The sequence below is a fragment of the Epinephelus fuscoguttatus genome, linkage group LG7 (assembly GCF_011397635.1).
Source record: "Epinephelus fuscoguttatus linkage group LG7, E.fuscoguttatus.final_Chr_v1".
In the NCBI taxonomy this organism is placed as follows: Eukaryota; Metazoa; Chordata; class Actinopteri; order Perciformes; family Serranidae; genus Epinephelus; species Epinephelus fuscoguttatus.
Genome location: NC_064758.1, coordinates 44735463 through 44756437, shown reverse-complemented (window position 1 = coordinate 44756437; position 20975 = coordinate 44735463). Strand labels below are relative to the sequence as shown.

The window sequence follows — 20975 nt, the reverse complement described above, 5'->3', positions numbered from 1 at the left end:
GTAGAGATTCTTCAAGACAGGGTTTCAAAATGTGACATAATGCAACAATGACCATTTGTTTTCATTTAGCTTTAATGGTGCAAATTACTTAGGAATTGATAAAGTAAATATCACACAGACAGCAGGAGGCTCCTCTGCTAATCAGCCCGGGGGTGAACAGCGGATACTCACACTATTTACATGGCAAATTCAAAATTCTTTCTCCAAACACATCAATCACAAAGCCTGTAAAACTCCCCGGGGCCTGAAGTCAGGTCAAACACACCTGTAGCAGAAATGAACACTGACAGAGCTCGGAGTTTAAAAACATACGTAAACCCATTCTGAAGCGAATGGTACCAAATTTATTATCTGACATTTTACAAACATCACAAACAGTTTGTAAACACTTAAAATGTGAGAAAAAGCTCAGATCACTCACCGAATACTGTATATAAAATGATATATATCTCAAAATTATACATTCATAAGTGTGCGTTTCTGTTGTACCTTTGCTCACAAAAAGTGAGTGTAAAATCTTGATTACAAAGGACAAAAATCCCCCAAAAAATGATTTGTACAATTAAATGTAAAATTGTATTTAACACTAAAATAATTTATGACATTTCAACACAGTGCACTGTGACTCTCTGTGGTGCAGAGAAACTGGAGCGGCTGGTTCAGACTGGTGACCAGTTACAGTCTCTCATTCATGACAGACTGATTTACTGTATTTCACCAGCTGGGTGCAAGCGCGTTCAGTCCCTTTAATGCCACCTCGAACCCCAAAAAACAGGCCTGACGGAGGAATAAAGGAAACAGGTAGTTCAGTCAGTAAATAAAAGGCTTTCAGGAAGTAAACAAGAAGAAATATGAGAGCAAAATAAGAGTGAAGATTTACCGCGTTAGCAGGGAAGGCTCTCAGAAAGACAGCATTGAATCCCTTATAGAGGGCTTTAGGTCCTTCTTCTCTGAGCAGTGTTCTCAGGACGTCAACCAGACCTCTGTACTTCCCGTCTGCAGCTACACACACACACACACACAAAGTTAAACAGAGTGAGAGCAGCATGTTAATGTCGTAGCTGCTTGAGGTGGAGCGATTTTTCCTACTTTATCACTCACTGGAGGACGTCATGATCACAACAGTTAGGGCAAACTTGACCAATCCCTGTAAATTCTGCTCAACTTTGCAATGTGCTGTTCTGCAACGTTGTAAAAACCTGCAGGTTCACAGGAAGTGACCACCATGAGACGGCGTATCATCTCTAGTCAACAACTCTCTGTACTTCTGATCTGTAACGTTGACAGGAAGTGACCACCATGAGACGGCGTATCATCTCTAGTCAACAACTCTCTGTGCTTCTGATCTGTAATGTCGACAGGAAGTGACCACAGGACTTGACCAGCAGACTTCACTACTACTACTGATTGGCTGTTGAAACAGGTAATGTGCTTTAAAACGAGCTGCCGGCCATTTGACCAGCTAAGCGTCAGGTGACATCATCAGCCGGCTTGATTCGAGCTCAGACCTAAAACGGTTTCATCTTCAGTCTGCACCTGGTTTATCGTCCACAGAACGAGGCTGCACGCCGACATTTTCAGAACAAAATAGAACAGGGTGCAGAACTGAAGATGAAACCTGAACAGAGGTTACATAAAACCAGAGTGAGCGTCCTCTACTGACCAATCAGACTGCAGGGTTTCTAGCTCCACCTTTTAGTACCAGATCTGTGTGCTAGGTACCCCAACAGAGGGGGGACCAAACATGGGGACGCTAAGGAACGCTTCTGTTGGGACCATCCACAACTTTCACTGTGGGAACGGAAAAAAAGTGTACCGAACTGAACTAAACCAGACTGTACTGCTCGGTGGAAACGGGCTAAATTTTTCCACCACTGATTACAGAGCACAGACAGTTTGAATATCGCCGTCTCTTTTCCTCTCCTAACATACGACTTTGTTTCTCTGTAGAGCTCAGAGCAGAGCTTTACTTCGTCTCTCACCTGTCTGGAAGTTGGATTTGAGGACATCTGGAGGAAGAGCGATCGTCCAGTTTAATATCCCAGCGATGCCACCAGCCAGGAGGATCTTGGGAGTGCTGAGCTGAGAAACACTAAAAGACACATATTCAAATCAAAGATGACCACCAGGACTAAACACTGCACCCGGGGGGGCAGGGCCTTTTCCACTGCTGCCCCCACCCTCTGGAACTCACTCCCTAAACACATCAGAGACTCCTCCTCACTCTCCACCTTCAAGAAAACCCTCAAACACATCTGTTCAAAACTGCCTCTGAAGTCAGTGTACTTTGCCCTACCCCCCAATGGAGTTGATTTTTTTTTATTGCTATTGTTGCTCTTTGTAAAGCATCTCTGAGTATCCTGAAAAGCACTATATAAATCCAATGTATTATTATTTATTATTATTAACCTCATACTTAATTAACAAGCTTCTCCACAGTAACTCACCTTTGACCCTCAGGTGTGAGGAGGTTTTTGAGGTATTCGTATGTCAGGAAGTAGAGACCATTAGAAGGCACGTCTGAGAGACAGAGAGACAGAAGGACACGTGAGGCTGTAAATCATCACTGCCCTTCGGATTCAACAATCCCACACATTCAGTCATTCTCCTCTGCTGGACATCACACGACACTTACAGAAATCAACTAAGTACATTTTCTCAAGTACCGTTTTGAGGTGCCTTACGTACGCCTCTTTCAGACCTCGTGTGCACACGCAGTGATTATAACCGCACCTTTAATGCATCACTTCCTACAGTCCAGAAATATAGTACACGTTACTCTCAGAGGAGCCATTTTGCGTAATGAGTACTTTTACTTATTGTGCTCTAAATATATTTTAATGCTAATACTTTTGTACTTTTGAATGAAATTCAACACACAGACTTTTTAGTTGTAAAAGAGTTTTTTTACACTGTGGTACTTTTATATAGGTAACACATCCGAACAGACACAGTCACAGTGATGTTTACCTCTGATTAGAGTAAGAACAGTCCCTTTGTAGACACTGCGGATCCCCTGTGCCTTATAGAGCCGCACTGCACAGTCCAGAGGACCTGCATACTTCGAATGTCCACTGCTGGCCTGCACCTGGAAAACACATTGCCATATTTTAATTTATGTTGTACACATTTTAGGTACCTGTAAGTCTTTTCTTTTCATGTCACTTTACACTTCAGCTCCATTCACAGGAAATGTTTAACTTCACTACATCATATTTGACACCTTCAGTTATAAGTTATGTTACAAATCCAGGTTTTTGTACACAGAACATCTGAAATGCTAATAAAATATTATGCTTTTTATAAAGTAAGCTACCCAACAATTTATTCAAGTACAGCTGAAAATATTACTTTAAAGTCCAGTGTGTGGGATTTAGGCAACTGTTGTTACTTTCCAGAGTCTGATTAATAACACAAAATATAATAAAGGAATTAATCATAATTTTATCATAATTATTAATATTATTAAAAAAAAATCTGAACACATTAATGCATCAGTTATTATAATTCAATAATGTAATAAACACTCTGAAACAGTCCATTCTGCAAAAAAAAAGAACTTTTAGTTCAGGTACTTTAATTTGTTTGATTTAGGGGGATATATTTGCAGAAATGGAATATAACATAATAAGTATATATTCTCCAGCATATAATCATCTGAAAATAAGAATAATTGTGTTTTCGTTACCTTGGAATGCGACCTTTACGTCTACATAGGGAGCGGGTCTCTACGGAGATCGCCATGTTGCACTGCCATGTTTCTACAGTAGCCCAGAATGGACAAACCAAACACTGACTCTAGATAGGGATATTTGCGTTTTGCTCACCAGTAGATGCCACTAAATCCCCCTAATCCTCAACATTGCTCCTTTAATTGACAGGACCCCCTACAAGATAAGCAGTTACAGAAATAATTGGCAACCATTTTGATAATAATCATGATAAAAGTCATTTTTCATTCAAAATGTCAAACATCTGATTAATTGTGTATTTCAGAGACATTAAACTGTGATGGGAAAGTCCGACCAACAACCATTATATTATGTTTTAGTATTTTGTGTTACTTTCATCATTATACACGCATATCTACGTATTTTTATATTATAATTTTATTACTGTTTTTTTCCTTTGTCTTGTTTAGATACTGATTTGGTTCTAAGTATTTGCTTTGTCTTAGCCCTGTCTTAGTTTTGTAATGTTCTCATTTATCTTACTACTTGTGTTTTTGTTGTGTCACTGTTGGATTGATTAAATATTACTGTTTTCTTCCTGTTCCAGTTAAAAAATTCAATTAACAGATTGTGGGGGAAAAAGCCAAATATTTCACAGTTCTGACTCAAATATGAGGATCTGCAGCTTTTAATGACCTTAGTGTAAATGTACAAGTAATCGTGTTGAGGTGTGGACTGTTGATTGGGAATATAACATTGTGAAGGTGTCACTTCTGGTTCTGGGTAGTTGTGTTGCCATTTCTCACTGTTTTCACCACTTTTACAAACCATAAAGTGAAACAATTACATTAACTTTAGCATATGAACCCATAATAAACACTTTACCTGCAGTAAACATTTGATTCTTTCTCCTGGAGCCACAATCACTGTCGTGAAGACGCCTGCCAGACAGCCAGACAGGAATATCTGAGTGTGCCTGAACAGAACAGAGTAGAATCACCATCAGAGGAACTACGAGGCAGGTGATAATTCTCAGTAGGTTCATCACAAAGTGTGATGCCGGGTTCACACTACACAACATTTGTGTCTGTTCACACAGTCACTATGTCAGATTAGGTGCTGTGGAGTCATAAAACCTTGCTGTGACTTGGCAAACTGACATGACAGACTACAGGCTTTTAATTCTAAACAGATACAGCAAGTGTTGAGTTTGAAATGACGGTGTGATGCATTTAATTTAACAGAACACAGGAGCGGATTAAAAATAAAAATAGAATGAGAAATAAAGGCCTGTTTCTAATATAGTGTGTTTGAAATGAAGCTGGTAGCCTCTGCTACCCTGGAAATCCAGAGATCTCGCGAGAGCACAGTTTGAATTTGCTCAGCGAGTCACTCTGGCAATCAGTCATGATGCTCATTACCCATGCCGTTGGAGCCGAGCTGCACCAATCATATCGGTGTGTCTGATATAGGCGGGCCAGAGGTGAGCTAAACAGATGACGACAGCGCTGCGACGATGAAGTCCGGAATCAGTCAGTAAACACTGCAAGATGGCTACGGATGAACACCAGGTGTTTGAAACGGCTTTGGCCGCTACAATGAACGAGTTAGACTTGGCTTTTTCTCTAAAAGAGGAACAGAAGACGGCGCTCGAATCTTTCCTTTGCAAGAAGGACGTTTTTGCTGTTTTGCCAACCGGATACAGCAAGAGTCTAATCTACCAGTTAGCTCCACTGGTAGCTAAGCTCTGGATACATCACCCCGTGTATTGTTCTGATTGGTCGTAGTGTTATCCAATTGCGTGCAGTGATATTTTCAAATGCATGCTTGGTGCCGCCCCTCGAGTTGGGCCATTTGCATTACTTATGGCCAGACCCTAAATCTTTCTAGATTTGGGTCTGGATTTCCAGGCTAACCCTCTGCAGTTGTGTTGAGTAAATTTGGTTTCTGTGAAGTGCTGTAAAGTTTAGTTGATTCAAAACACACGTTAAACACACATTAAACACAGATTAAACACACATTAAAAATGGCTTAATAGAGACAATTTCAAACACATGTACACAAATCAGCTTCACTATAACTCGCAGCATTCACAGACAAACATTTTCCCCACAAATACAACATGCTAACGTTATTAGCACAAGCCTATGGCATTTTACATTGTATAAATTAGCCTGGCAACCAGCGGACTTTTCCTCTGCTCATATGAAGCCAGGATAAATCACACACAAGACTTAAACTGCTATTTTTGTGGAGGCTTTATCGTCTTCACAATTTATTTGTTTCTTATCTGTGAAATTAAAGTAAATCAAAGCTTTGTTTCCACTGAGGGAAATGGTTTCAGCTTACAGAGACAGACAGGAGGTCCGCGTCACCAATAGGCCTATGTGTAGTTACATTTCTGGGGTGGTGCATGTGAGGCTCTACGTCGATGCAGAGCCTACGGCGTAGGTACGGCATTGATTATACACAGACGTATAAATCCCGCATCATTCACCTCATCAGTCGTCAGCCACCTCCACTGGTGTCTAGACTTGATGGGGGGATTTATCTGTCTACTTTGGTTAAATTTTAATCTTCACTAGTCATCTGTTAATCTGCTCACCCATATTTCATACTAAACATTAGCTTTACTTCAGTCTTCTGTCTCTTCTGATTCAAACAGTGTTAAGATACACAGAAAAGGAAAACTGTCCGTCAACCAACTAGTGGTGAAAGAAGAAAATTCATGGAACCAAAGTCACGTTTGGAGACCTCAGGCTGATTATGAGATATTTACAATACACAGAAATGAGCAGTGGCACAGACACAAGCAGCCTGTGGCCTTACACACTGTTCTGTTTAAGGCCAGTGTTACATCCTGTTCTTTGTGTATGGGCTAAAATACTTGGCAGCACAAATATTCTCAGAGGGAGTAAACAGCTGATGGAAAAAAACATTTTAAACATGCCTTTCCTTTCCAGTAAAACTTAACAGAAAACATATGCACATGCAGCGCTGGGGAGGGGAGGAGGCACAGACACTGCAGGTTTACAGTGGGTGTGCTTTTGAGAAACACAAGGACTCCTGCACGTGTGACATTGTCACATTATATATATATAGACAGGGTGAAAATGACAGGAGCTGGGGGTGGGGACAGAGTAACATGAGGAAAGGGGTGTAGAGGGGGTTTGTTGCTACAAGAGCAAATGACAGCAGAGGGGAGGGCAGCAGAGAAATGGTTATATATAGAGCTCGTATTCTAGGTACTACAAACAAACATCTGTGTGCGTGTTTACTTACGTTAGGGGTTTGTGAGGGTCTGTCTGTTGGAGCTGTTTACCCAGGCCAAACCCAAAGAAGCTGATGGCCATCATCGGAGCCACGCCCGCCAGGGGAGCCCCCATACCTTTATAGAGGCCGAGGATACCCTGGACACACACACACACACACACATGGAAACATAACACACAGACATCAATTATCTAAAGCTGGAAATGTGTGTCAAGACTTTCCTAACAAGTTTTCTTTTTTCTCTTATTTTAATTTGTGTGAGGCCTTTCAATAAGTGTTTCCCCCACCTGTTCTATGCACATTTTTAATGTGCAGATAAAAAAACTGAGAGAAAACACTGGAAATTTAAAAAAAAAAAAAAAAAAAAAAGTGTTCATACCTGGCTGAGGAGGAAAAGTTGGTGTGTCAATAAAAACAAACTGCAGTGGAGCCAGACTTGAACAAATGATGACATGAACATGAAGCATGTGACTTATGTGAAGCATAACTTCTGTATTTCTTAACATGGACCCTATTTTCCCATGTTTTTGTGTCTAAGTGACAACCAGGAACAACCATTGTGAAACTGGTTCAGTATTGAGAGAGACTGCTGCAGCAGCAGTTGCAAAACGGGCAACTGAGCAGCGTCAATGTACGTCCACTAAAAGTGTTTGTTTTGTCGCTGACAGACTCAGACTGTTATTCAAAGTGCCTGACAACATTATGGATCCTTACAGAGATAGACCTCATTGTGAAAGATTAAGATCCTTAAAACCATTCCCAGAGATGTGGTGAAGCATTGTCAGATTGCATTACTAGCTAACATTAGCTATTATATTCTACCTTCTAGGTCAACCGTTCTCAGAGGTCTGGGGAAACGCTGTTAACAATTTGGGTCGTGGCTGAAAACACAAAGTTACTTCACATTGTAATTGCATCCAACTCGAGGCACGTTTCAGACAACGCTTTAACACTGATGTTGGACATTAGTTGACTTTTGACAAAATACGGAGAATTTTGATCCACATCTGCTGCAGTTTCTCACTGAGTTTTATTTTTTTACTTCTCCCTTCTATATCCTGCTGTTTTCAAGACTAAGGCTCAATCCCAATTCTCATTTTTACCCCTTCCCCTTCGTCTAGCCGTTGCCCCTCAAACCGGAGTGCCAAGGGCTAGGGGTGAAGATATTCCCCTAAGAAATGGGACAACACTCGATTACCGCTACGTCATTTAACGTTGTCACTAGCTGGCTGCTACGTGAGCAGAGGCGACAAGTGTTTTATCACAAACATTCAAAATGCCGTCTGCAAACGTTGTAATGTCCATTGCTTGGGTTTTAGTGTTATTTCTGCGGCTGTCCGCAAGTCGCAGAAATCAAAGGAGAAGATATCTTCGACGCATACAAGTGCTGATGGACCAGTTTTTGGTATTTATGGATTGGCTGTGAATTGACGTTTTGTTGTATTTAACATTAACCGAGCCAATCAATGCTAACGTTAGCTAACGAGCTTACCTAAACATGTGTAAACATTCGTGTATACATTTATAGCTCGCTTTGGCTGCTTGTTGCGCCATTTTGCCGGTGTTCACACTTAACTGTGGGAAAATTCCATGTACCCCTTGGTTACTAGTGTGGTACGGGAAAATCTTCGTTTTAAGGGCTATTTGGCCCTAGCCCTTGGCACTTGCACTCGATCCACAGGAGAATTGGGATACCCCTTCCCCTCATGTGAATGCGCAAAACTAAGAGGGAGAGCTAAGGGGTGGAATTGGGATTGAGCCTTAACGTGGCCTTTTTTCTCCCAAGTTGATCAATTGGAGCAGCCGTAAACAGTTCAAATCATAGGCATTTGTGCAGTGCTGGTAGTCTTTGCCTCCAGCTGCCTGCCCTCCATCTGGACATTGCACTGATGTATGATGTCATATGCAAAGAAGCTATTTTAGAAAATGTTCTTCCGAGTTACTGGACAAAAGAAAACAAGCTCCAGGGGAAATGTGATCTAGGTTGAAAAATACATAAGTTAGTTTAAAGTGAAAACATGAGGGGCCGTACACATGCCATGTTTTTTGCACCCTCAGATTAATTGCTTTCAATGTAGACGTGCAGCAGGTGCACTCAAACACCAGAGCGATGCAGTCACAGTGTGCACACGATGGCCGCGCCCTGAGATAAACTGAACTTTTGGAAGGCAGCGGCGCGCACCGCGTATCATGCGACAAGGACCGACCAATCACAGCCGACAGATATCTTTCTCTTCTTCTGTAAATATTCAGTCTGATAAACACGGAGACGTTGATCATGTTAGTGCAGGGCTACCCAGAGCTTTACATCTGTCCCACAGACGATAGGCCTACAGCTCCTGGAAGAAGATCAGCTCTGACCTCAGGATTTCAGGTAAACAGGCTATACGATGCTTGTCAAGGTTGCTTAGCAACCTGAGATGCAACCTGTCGCCGTGCTCTTGGAAGCTGGCACAGAAAAGGCACAAGACTGGTGTCCAGCACCTGACCTCGTGTTTTCCAGGCGGTTAAAGACGTGGCATGTGTACGGCCCCTGAGATGTGTGTGTAGCGATGAGGAGACTGTAATCTTCCTCACATTATTATATGATGAAGCAAATAAATGTCATCTTTTCATCATGTTTTCCTCCACCTGGTTTTTCATCATGTGAGCTTTCAATCACCTCTTCTTCTTCTTCTGTAGCGGTTTAACGGACACAACTGGAGAATCACCTCCACCAGCTGTTTATCTCCTTCACACGACAGCAGTGGATGGAAACAAGTGTTTCCTGGACTTGACTAACTGTGAACTGTTATCAGCAGTTTTTGTGGAACTGTGTATGTGTGTGTGTCTGTGTGTGTATGTGTGTGTGTGTGTGTGTGTGTTTTACCTCTTTGGATACAGTCTTGCGGAAGCAGTCATACGTTCCTGTGTACAGCACATACTGAGCGCAGGAGGCTTTGGGCTGTGTCTGTAGTCTCACCTGGAAGACAGAGTTTAATGAGAAAGGTCAGTCACGCACGCGCACACACACACACACACACACACACAGATCTGGCCGTGTGTTTTGGAGGTAAGGACTGTTGAGACATGATATAAGGGAAACACCCATTATGTTTGCTGCTCAGCTCACTGATAACAGAACAGGGTGTTGTGAGTGTCAGTGACAGTTACAGCAACAATCAGATACAACATGCTCACATTTAGATACTCTCACATAAAATACCCAATCATCAGCTTCACTAAAGGTCACTGTGTAATGAAGCTACATCAGACTGACATAGGTTACACACAGTGGGAGTTCAAGGAACAAAGTGACACGGCTGGAAAAAAAAATGTGTATATATATATATATATATATATATATATATATATATATATATATATATATATATATATGGGTGATTCTTCAATTAAGGGAGTTTTATTTTTAATACTTTTTCAGTGTGTTGAAAATTCAAATGTGCCAGAGATTCACAGTTTTGGGCTGGACCCCAAACCAGACTTTTTGACATCCCCTCTAAAGTAAAGTAATAAAAATTGTTAAATTTATTAAAACTTTACTTTGCATTTCATCATAACAACTTAGAAAGACATTTTTCAAATTAATTTAGTTGATATATGTTCAGTTTTCAATTTTCTAACTGTTAACTTTCGCTGTCCCTCATACATCTGTCATTACCATCTCACTCATGCTGGAGAATTCTCCTCTGAAATGCATCTGTTTTCATTTGTTGCTGTGCATTAATTAAAGTGCTACACACTTATCTGTGAGTGCTAATGACTTTATTTTCTATTTTTGTCATTTTTGGATTGGTACCCATCACACTCTGAGGACATTTGAGTTGAGCATGCCTATTCTCTGTTTATCGCTATTCTTTTTATTGTTTGAACCTTTTTTATGTCTCAAACGAGCCAGCTGGCCAGAAGAAGACAGTTAGATAAGAAATGCTGTGGTGGTTTACCAAGTGATTTATTTTAAAGGAGGGTTAAGTGTTAAAATGTGTTGTTTTTAAAAGGTAGTATTTTCTTCATCTTTTGTTTGTCATAAAAAAGTTGTCATTACCATCACAATACATTTTTTGATAGAAAATGTTTTTGTTATCTTGGGTCTGACCTCAATCATTGTGGTAATGTTAAAAAGTCTAACTTTGCATTTTCTTAAATGATATATTGCAATTCAAATATTTTGCTTAGTACACAATATTTCATTGTTGAGCCAAGGCAAAAAATTAAAAAGTTAGAGAGAACATGTTGTTAAAATGTATTTTAAATGTACTTACAAATATTTAGAACACGCTTCTTAAAGAGCATGTGCTGTATTTACTGGAATGATTGCGAAAAGTTTGCTTGTCATATAATTTTGTATTAAAACCAGTGTTTTGTTTATGTGATGGTGATGACATTTTGCTGTGACAACTTTGAAAAAAGCATCGTAATTTCAAAAATATCATGAAGTATGATCAAAGCTGTTATGATTGTTGTTCCAGACTAATTAATAAACCTTTTGAAATATAAAAAACAGAGTTTAAAGCATATTATTTTTTTTCAAAATTCCAAGAGTATATATATATATATATATATATATATATATATATGTATGTATGTATTAATTTATTTGTTGAGTAACAGAAAATGCGATGTAAAAATGTGAATTGTGAAGTTAAACTGAGTATTTTGGGTTTTTTGACAGTTGGTTGACTAAACCAAACACCTGAACACATCACTGACATGATAAATAATAATTAATCTTCTGTACTTGTCCCTTACAAATAACCGGTTACTACCATCCACACCACACTCAGCCTTAAAGCCTCATTCCTCTTTCTGTCTGTCTTGCAGCAGCCTCTCGGCCTCGGTGACATGTTAAGCTGATTTATCAGTAATCCTCTCCACACCTTCATGTGATCTGTGACTTCTTCCACCGTCAGTATCTTTAAAAAACAAACACACCCTAGAATAAAATCTACAGGAAAACAGGAACTAATGATAATAGAAAGATTTTAGAGAAGCTTTAAATAAACGTGGGGTCTCGCAGTGTGTGGACAGCATGCTGTCCGTCACCTTGATGGTGTCCAGCGGGTGTCCCGCCAGCAGCAGACAGGCTCCTGCGACTCCTCCAGCCACGAAGTTCTTGAGCGGAGAAACTCTTGGCTCTTCCCCCATCCTCTCCCCCGCATGGCCAGGGCACACAGCCGGGTCACGGTCCACCTCAGTCCCGCACACACCTCCGCTGACCTGTCTCTCTGTCTGTCTGTCTGTCTCTGTGGGAGTGGTGAGACACAGTCAGCCGGTCTGTCTTTGCCACGTACAGGGAGACGCTGGACTTTGCCTTCAGACAGCTGAGAGGGACAGACAGCTGCTTCTACTGCAGACCTGAACAAGTACAACACACACACACACACACACACACACACACACACACACACACACACACACACACACACACACACACACACACACACACACACACAATTTCACAACTCACGTGTCAGCAGACTGAGTGTGAGGTGTGAGTGTATTGTTGTGTATTCCGTATAAACTGTACTCTAAGTGACACATATAAACAGCGACCTCTGGCGGTCGGTTGAGACATTGTTGCATCAACATGAATTAATTACCATTTATTACTCACAGACCTCTGAGACAGTATGATGCAAGTATTTGCTAATAATTTATCAAGTTTTTAATGCAATTTATTTTTTTATCTAACCTTTATTTGCCTCGTTCACCTGCTTAAACAATTTATCTATACATCAGCTTCAAATCACACCCATTTTGGCCCCCCTGCACTGACTTCCAGTCTCTTTTACAATTCATTTTAAAGTTCTTTTAATCACATACAAGGCTCTCAATGATCTGGCAGCGGAGCATATAACTGAGCTTCTCACAGGCCCCTCCAGTCTGCTGGGCTGGGTCTTCTAAGTGTTCCAGAGTCCAGGTTAAAGACAAAGGGAGATCGGCCTCCCACTGAGCATCAGATCAGCTTTAGTCATGTAGACATGGTGAAGACGAGCTGCTGAAGTTCAACCGGAGCATCAGAATGATGAAGAAAGGTGATTGAAGTGACTTTAAATGTGGCATGGTTGTTGGTGCCAGAAACTGCTGATCTACTGGGATTTTCACACAGAACCATCTCTAGGGTTTACAGAGGATGGTCCCAAAAAGAGCAAATATCCAGTGAGCCAAAATGCCTTGTTGATGCCAGAGGTCAGAGGAGAATGGCCAGACTGGTTCAAGATGATAGAAAGGCAACAGGAAGTCAAATAAGCACTGGTTCCAACCAAGGTGTGCAGAAGAGCATCTCTGAAGCAACAACACCTTGTCCAGCCTTGAAGCAGATGGGCTACAGCAGCAGAAGACCACACCAGGTGCCACTCCTGTCAGCTAACAACAGGAAACTGAGGCTACAATTCACACGGGTTTTCTCACCAAAACTGGACAATAGAAGATTGGAAAAACCACATTCAGATGGAAGCATGGATCCATCCTGCCTTGTATCAACGCTTCAGGCTGCTGCTGCTGCTGCTGGTGGTGTAATGGTGTGGGGGAGATTTTCTTAGTACCAACTGAGCATGGTTTAAACACCACAGCCTACCTGAGTATTGTTGCTGAGCGTGTCCATCCCTTTATGACCACAGTGTACCCATCTTCTGATGGCTACTTCCAGCAGGATAACGCACCATGTCACAAAGCTCACATCATCTCAAACATGACAATGAGTTCACTGTACTCCAATGGCCTCCACAGTCACCAGATCTCAGTCCAATAGAGCACCTTTGGGATGTGCTGGAACGGGAGATTCTCATCATGGATCAACTGTGTGATGTCATCATGTCAATATGGACCAACATCTCTGAGCAATGTTTCCAGCACCTTGTTGAATCTATGACACCATAAAAAGGGGGTCCAACCTGGTACCGGCAAGGTGTACCTAATAAAGTGGCTGGTTAGTGTAGAACTAAAATATAAAATAAAAATATACAGCTCTAAAACAAGCAAAATAAAACACCTAATGAGATTACTACAAAGAAATGCCAAAAAGGTACAGTATGTTAATGCTATCAGTGAACCATAGAAACATAAAACAGGGGCAGCTACACATGACAGCAAAGACCAGCTGAGATACACCCTGACACTGGCACATAGATGACTGCGTGCTAAATTCCTGCAACAGTGCTTTGAAACAGCCGAGAGCAGGGGTCAGAAACCTTTACTATCAAAAGAACCATTTTTGACCAAAAATAATCAAAACAAAATCTGTAAACATATTTTAGCCTTGTGACACGGGTGTTAATAAAGACAGCGCAGGCAGTACAATTGCACTGAGGCCCCTGGGGCAGAGGGGACCAGAGAAACAGCGGGCCCTTGCAAGTGATTCAGATTGTCACCTTCGAAATATACCTGTCTTCAAAGTTATCTTATAATGAATAGCTAACTTAAACAACATGATATACTTATGACATACAATCTATAAATGTACTAAAAAACTGTTCAATTAAATGATGTGCACTATTATGAAGGGCCCCAGTGCACACTATTGTACATGTACTGTCTTGACCACCTCCAGTGTGTCCTGGGTCTGCCCTGGGGCCTCCCACCAGTTAGTCTCATCACCAGACAATCAGAGATCTCCGCCTTCTGATAGTCTGGGGACACTCCTTTCTAAAGTGTGTTTAACACACTGGAGAAAACAGCTGGCAACAAAACAACACCTCTTGTATTTTTTAAAAGGACACGCCCTCCCGGAAATGTGCGCTCCTCCTTTTCTCGTCCGCAAGGAAACAAACACACAGAGAGCTTGAAAATGGATGCCGAGAGATTTAACTCCGTTTTATCAATCGTGTGCTCAGTCCACAAGATTGTGGAAATGAAGGACTCACAGCGACTTTGTTTAAAACTTTTAACGCAGTCGGACTATGTTTACAAGCACAAGAGTTCAGCGAGCCACCGAAGGACAACCCTGCAGATTTACTATTGGTTCTGCAACGTAGGGAGTTTTTTTAAACTCTGAAATTGTATCCGCCCATCTAAACACAAAATCAGGGAGAAAGACATCAGTCTTTAGTTAAGCAAAGCGTCTAAAGACTGACTTGTGAGTCTACCTACCAGTGGGATGTGTCTGGAGGATCCTGATCAGATGCCCGAACCACCTCAACTGACCCCTTTCGACGCGAAGGAGCAGCGGCTCTACTCCGAGCTCCCTCCAGATGTCCGAGCTCCTCACCCTATCTCTAAGGCTGAGCCCAGACACCCCACGGAGGAAACTCATTTCCACCGCTTCTTTCTGTGACCTCATTCTTTCAGTCACTACCCAGAGCTCATGACCATAGGTGAGGACTGCAGAAGCCACACCGACCCACCGATCCATCTCACGCTCCATTCTACCCTCACTCGTGAACAAGACCCCAAGATACTTGAACTCCCTTGTTTGAGGCAGTAACTCTCCCCCAACCTGGAGAGGGCAAACCACTGGTTTCTGACAGAGGACCATAGCCTCAGACTTAGAGGTTGAGTCTCATCTCAACTGCTTCACACTCGGCTGCAAAACGCCCCAGTGCATGCTGGAGGTCACGGTGTGATGGAGCCAACAGAACCACCTGCAAAAAGCAGGGATGCAATTCTGAGGTCCCCAAACCGGACCCCTTCCTCCCCCCGGCTGCACCTCGAAATCCTGTCCATGAAGGTCACAAACAGGATTGGTGACAAGGGACAACATACGTGCACAAAATGCTGAGTCACAGTTCTGAGTCTGTTTAGAGGGCTGAAAAGGACCAAGTGTGAAAACACCCTGAGTCACTGTCTTTTTTAAGTCTCTCCAAAGACGAACTCCTGTTGGAAAGCATATCCTGATTTTTTTCTGAGCTGTCTCTTTTTTATTGACATTTTTTTTTTTAATAACTCATTCATATTTGGCTGACATTATCATTTATTTTTGGCCTTCTTTTATTTTATCTTTTACTTCGGTGACATTTAATGACATTTTAGTTTGTTTCACTCTCCCTGTGTTCTAAATGTGTTTAGGTTTATCGTAAAGCATTGTGTAACTGTGTTTAAAAGGTACGACATGAATAAAATGTATTTTCATATTGGAGGCTTTAGTTTAAGTCCAGTAGATGGCGGTAATACAACGTTGTGAATGTCAACCGCCTCAAAAACCAAAGAAAAAGAAGAAAAACAGCATCGCGCCCGTTTTACGTCATCAACAGGCGACTCAAAACCGCACCAGCGGGAATTTGACAGTTTAGAAACGGCAGAGGAGTTTGTATTAAAGCAAAGTAAGTGGATATTCACACTGAGCCGGTCTTTACTACTCTGACAGCGTTAGTGCAGTCTGCGGAAACAGAGAAGTGAATGTTGATTTAGTACGTTTTGATTTAAAGCAGCTAATTAGCTCCAAAGTTACCGAAGCTAACGTTACTTTAGCATTAACGGTTGTTACTTCCGTGTCCTCCGGTCCCGTTTAATCCCAGCTGCAGTTGCTGTTCTTGGTTTGTTTTGAAGCTGAATGAAGCCCACAGAGCTGAGCCTGAGCTGACCGTGGTTATATCTGATTGTGTTTATCAGGCAGCGTGTCGCCATGACGCAGAGAAAGAGGCTGTCCAACACACAGAGCTCCTCTCAGAGTAAGGTGAGTCTGCACTGCTGATGGCAGGAGACTGTAGGGGCGATCTGTGGCGGCGGATAAAGGAAAGCCTGCTTTATTTTAATAGGTCTCGTTAGTTTATGTGAGAGATCCATCCCATTACCGTGGCTCATATGAATCCCAGCTCAGTAACCATGGTAACTGCTGAATTAGCATGCTCCATGGCAGGCTAACTGTTAGTGTAGCTGCATGTCAAAGAATCCTAAAACACAGTACATATTCGCACAGGTAGCACTTACATCCCGTGTTTCAGACGTTATTCTCGTCATGTGACCAAGCATGAATTCACGTGTTTAATTTAGTTCCAAATATTAAAAATAAGGTTTAAAAAAATAACTACTTTTATTGTCTAAAAATGATTATTTGACACACGCCAACCTATCTCAGTGAATCCCCATTCAGTTCATGATCACCCGTTTCACTTTAGAGTGTTGACTGTATAATGTGGGGACGCCCACATTTCCCATCATGCACTGTGCTGGACTGAGTAGTTAGTAGTTTTCAGTGAAGTTTGCTGTTTTATGTTCCAAAATTATGTGACACCTTAATATTGCCTGTTTTGTTTGAGCAACAGTTTAAAAACCAAAGATGGTCCGTTAACTATCACATACAACACAGAAAAACAGTCCCCGCTCTATAAGTACAAAAGCCATTTGGGGTGGACACAGTTCATCTGAGTTGTCTGTCAGGGCAACAGGATGCTGAGTATTATACCTTCTGTTAATGATCATGACCATGAGGTTGTGTTGGACTGTTTGACAATGATTTCAGCTCAAGTGTTTTGCATGCAGAGGCATTCGGGCCCCGTAGTGTCTCTGGATGATGATGATGACACAACCTTCACTCAGCCGAGTACGACACAGGTCCAGAGAGGGCTGGAGAAGCTCACACCTGCACAGGTGGACCAGAAGGTAACAGACACACATTCAAGTGATTTTGTTTTTTAAATAATTACAAAACTGATCTTTTTTCCTTTTGAAATGTTTTATTCACACACCTTGTTCATGTCCTGCAGACAGCTGAGGTGGTGCAGTACTTCTTGGTGAGGGACCAAAAGAAGATTCCTGTGCGCAGAGCAGGTACATCTGCAGATACACACTCTGCAGTAACAACAGACACAAGTTTATCACCTGTCACACGGTGTGACTTGAGGCGAAACCTTTGAATTGGCAACTGGTGGACGTGTCTCATAATGTGATCTAAGACCAGGGTTTTTGTTGGTAAAGGAACCGTAAGACACACAAATATAAAATAAATAGTGCAACTTATGTTTTCATTCATGAATAATAGTCGAGCGTAGTCAGACTTATCTCCACAGCACCGTGTCAACACAAGAGAAACGTCTGTAAGCACGCATTATCATTCTGCCTTGATGCTCTGCTCTTGCTCACTTGTATTTCACTTCTCCCGTGATGTCCTGGGCTGTTTTGGGATTGTCTGATTTCACGGCAGCTCTTTAAAATTGTGATTCGTGTTGCACTGTTTACAGGCACAGTTTTTTTTCTGTCCAGAAATTGCAGGAGCAAGTGCAAATTGCAAAAATAGTTGTGATGCTGTCTCGGATTCAGAGCTTATTATAGTTGTTGTTTTTGTTTGCTGTAGAGAAGGGGATTGGACAGTAACACACAGATAGAGGAGAGGAGGGGAGGAACAGTGCCGGCCTAAACAGCCACAGTCTACATCCAGTGAGTCAGACTACGTCAATAATCATTTCTCTTCTTTGTCTTTTCAGACCTCGTGAAACACGTGGTGAAAGAGTACAGAAACATCTACCCTGAGATCATGAAGAGAGCGTCACGTACTTTTGACCAGGTCTGTTCAGACTGAGAGGATCAGTGGCGATGCTTCATCAGCTTAACATAAAGAAATATATAAATATGTCAGATTATTTTGTTTGCACACATATAAAAGCATACAATCCAAATACTAACAAATAAGAAATGTGGCAGGAGAGGTCAAGAAGCACCAGGTTTATACAAACAGACCTGCCCTCAACATAAGGAGAAAAAAGACGACGACAAAAAAGGGAGAAAAGTAGACAAAAGAACTGAACTAACATTATACAGAAAAATACAACAAAAGATAAATGACAGCAGGAAGCACGCTGAGCAGGCAGCGAGAAATAATCCAATAAAAAACAAACAATGAGAACATAGTGCAGAGAAAAAAGAAGTCGAGATAATTTGACATCATATTAAATTTAAAGATAATTTCCATTTAATTTTTTTTAAGGATAAAGAGCTCTTGACAAAATGTACTTTGGTGTTTCAAATCTGTGCACCATGATATCTGAGGAAGGACTGACCATGTTTGGTTTTGTAAAGAAGAAGGTGGAGCTGATGAACCTGTCTCGTATTATATGAATGAATTTGGGAATTACAAATTAAGAAACTGCTAAATGATGATGCGCTGTGAGGGTCCTAAGGACAGAGCGATGTTGTATGCTGTAAAGCCCTGTGAAGCAAATTGTGATTTGTGATATTGGGATATGGGTCAGTTTCCATAACAATGAAACCTCATTAAAATTGGAGAAAGTCTCCAATCTTAAAAATTGTTTTTGCAGCAAATGACTTGCTGCAGATTTTTGCAGTACATATTTGCCCAAACATTACTATAAATCAAATAGGATAGCTCATAGAATAATTTAGAGTTAATAAACAAGAAACATTTACAAAACTTTGTAATTTGCTGATGACTTCACAGTTTTGTTATAAATAAAATTAATGTGTATAAATTTCACCTTAAAACTAAACAGTCACAGTGCTTTTTTTTTTTTTACTGTTTGAAACAGGTTTTTGGCCTTAAAATGGTTGAAATTGACGCCAAAAATCACATGTACATACTCATCAATAAGCTGGAGACGGTCGAGGGGGCCTCACCGATCAAGTGAGTGTCTGCAGACATATATTTATATATCTCTGTTACTAACGTTACTGCATCAATCAATTACAATTATCTCAGTATTTGGTATTAACTGTTTACACCATTGTCGAACTTACTTGTTGAAAAACCTTTTGTTTTCGTGTGTGTGTGTGTGTGTGTAGTAGCCCCACCAATCCAAAGATGGGTCTGCTGTTTGTGATCCTGAGTGTTATTTTCATGAAAGGAGGCGTTGTCAGAGAAAGTGAGTGAAAGCTTTCAACGATCGTTCCCTCCAAACAGGCATCTGTTCAGCAGTCTGACGGCTCATTTATACTCGCTTTATGTACTAAAACAGAGGTGCCCGTTTTAAATGTTGTAAACGTCCCTGTTCGAACACGTCTGAGGAAGAGCCTGCGTGCTCAAAACGTCATGAATGAAGTAATGGGAGCTCTATTTCTTCTTCTTTATTGTCTTCACTTGAGTTTTTTGATCCAGCGCCCAATTGAAATTTTCTTTGGGATGTGCGTGTCGCCACCTCTTTTTTATGATTTTTGTAAACGTCCCTGTCCTCATACCTCCATGTGTCCTGAATGTTGGGGCAAATACAGCCTACAGATGGCACTAGAGAGCGGAGTCAAAGGTTTCTGACGACAACAAACGAGGCGACGGTGGAGAAACTTCTAATAATGTACCTTTTAACTGTGGCAGCATTATAAATGGCGGCAGTCTGAGCGGCTGTTATATACACCGTGATATGAGGACAGAGAATTCTTTTCACTATATAATTTATTTATTTTTTCCTTTACGTCATTATTGAAATTCTTCGTCGTAAAGTTGTATCTCACTGGCCCCCACACCCCACAATCTGTAAGCTTTCAGAAAACAAATACAGACAAAATGAACGCAGAGCACGAACAGAAGGCGCCGTCCATCTTGGTATCCAATGTTGAGCATAAATGAGCCCTTATTAGTCCATTCACTGTTTCCATTTTGTTGTAATAGTGTGTGTGTGTGTGTGTGTGTGTGTGTGTGTTAAACACCCCATGTGAAAAATTGTCTGGTTGTGTTTTGTGCTGCAGACCTCATCTGGAACACTCTTAAGAAACTCCGTGTTGACCCCGGGTAAGACCAGAGCTGTGTTTAAAACAGGGTTCCTCCACACTATGGAAGAGAAGAAAAGTCAGAAATTTTAAAATGGAAAATGTGAAGGAACCTTGTTAGAAAAACTAAATACATGTGTTTGTGTCGTTTGCACCTGATTATAATGACTTTGGATGTGTTTTTGTTTTTTATTTATTCTCTGTTATTGTGACGATGCAAAATCTCTCCAGAGAGAAACACGAAGACTTTGGTGATGTAAAGAAGGTGGTCACAGACGAGTTTGTGCGCCAAAGGTAAAGAATCAACACTTTTCTTTTCTGTTCAGTTCAGTGTGAAAAAGGCCTTCACTTCCTTTCAGTTTGTTTACATGCAGACAGGTGAACTGGTTACGCAGGTAGTCAGACGGCACATTTACAACCTGTGTAAATTCCTTCATTCCATAC

General features: G+C 41.3%; 2 protein-coding genes across 3 annotated transcripts in view; one reads left to right on the top strand and one right to left on the bottom strand.

Annotated features, from left to right (window-relative positions):
* Nucleotides 1-299: 299 nt before the first annotated feature.
* Nucleotides 300-12391, bottom strand: si:dkey-150i13.2 (mitochondrial carnitine/acylcarnitine carrier protein). The gene is made up of 9 exons (XM_049582195.1): nucleotides 11988-12391; nucleotides 9814-9906; nucleotides 6954-7081; nucleotides 4557-4647; nucleotides 2971-3088; nucleotides 2448-2520; nucleotides 1983-2092; nucleotides 881-1002; nucleotides 300-777 (listed from the first exon to the last, which is right to left on the bottom strand). The coding sequence occupies exons 1-9, from the start codon at nucleotides 12087-12089 to the stop codon at nucleotides 715-717; spliced, it is 900 nt and encodes a 299-aa protein (XP_049438152.1). The 5' UTR covers nucleotides 12090-12391; the 3' UTR covers nucleotides 300-714.
* A 3705-nt stretch (nucleotides 12392-16096) lies between these two features.
* Nucleotides 16097-20975, top strand: part of ndnl2 (necdin-like 2) — a 7980-nt gene continuing 3101 nt past the window's right edge. Inside the window, exons 1-9 of one of the 2 annotated variants that reach the window (XM_049582201.1) lie at nucleotides 16097-16201; nucleotides 16491-16554; nucleotides 17361-17480; nucleotides 17585-17648; nucleotides 18302-18381; nucleotides 19361-19455; nucleotides 19614-19693; nucleotides 20511-20553; nucleotides 20763-20825. In XM_049582201.1, coding sequence (XP_049438158.1) covers nucleotides 16504-16554; nucleotides 17361-17480; nucleotides 17585-17648; nucleotides 18302-18381; nucleotides 19361-19455; nucleotides 19614-19693; nucleotides 20511-20553; nucleotides 20763-20825 — 596 coding nt within the window. In that variant the 5' untranslated portion in view covers nucleotides 16097-16201; nucleotides 16491-16503. Of the gene's footprint in view, nucleotides 16206-16490; nucleotides 16555-17360; nucleotides 17481-17584; nucleotides 17649-18301; nucleotides 18382-19360; nucleotides 19456-19613; nucleotides 19694-20510; nucleotides 20554-20762; nucleotides 20826-20975 lie in introns of both variants that reach the window. The other variant, XM_049582202.1, reaches the window with a different exon arrangement.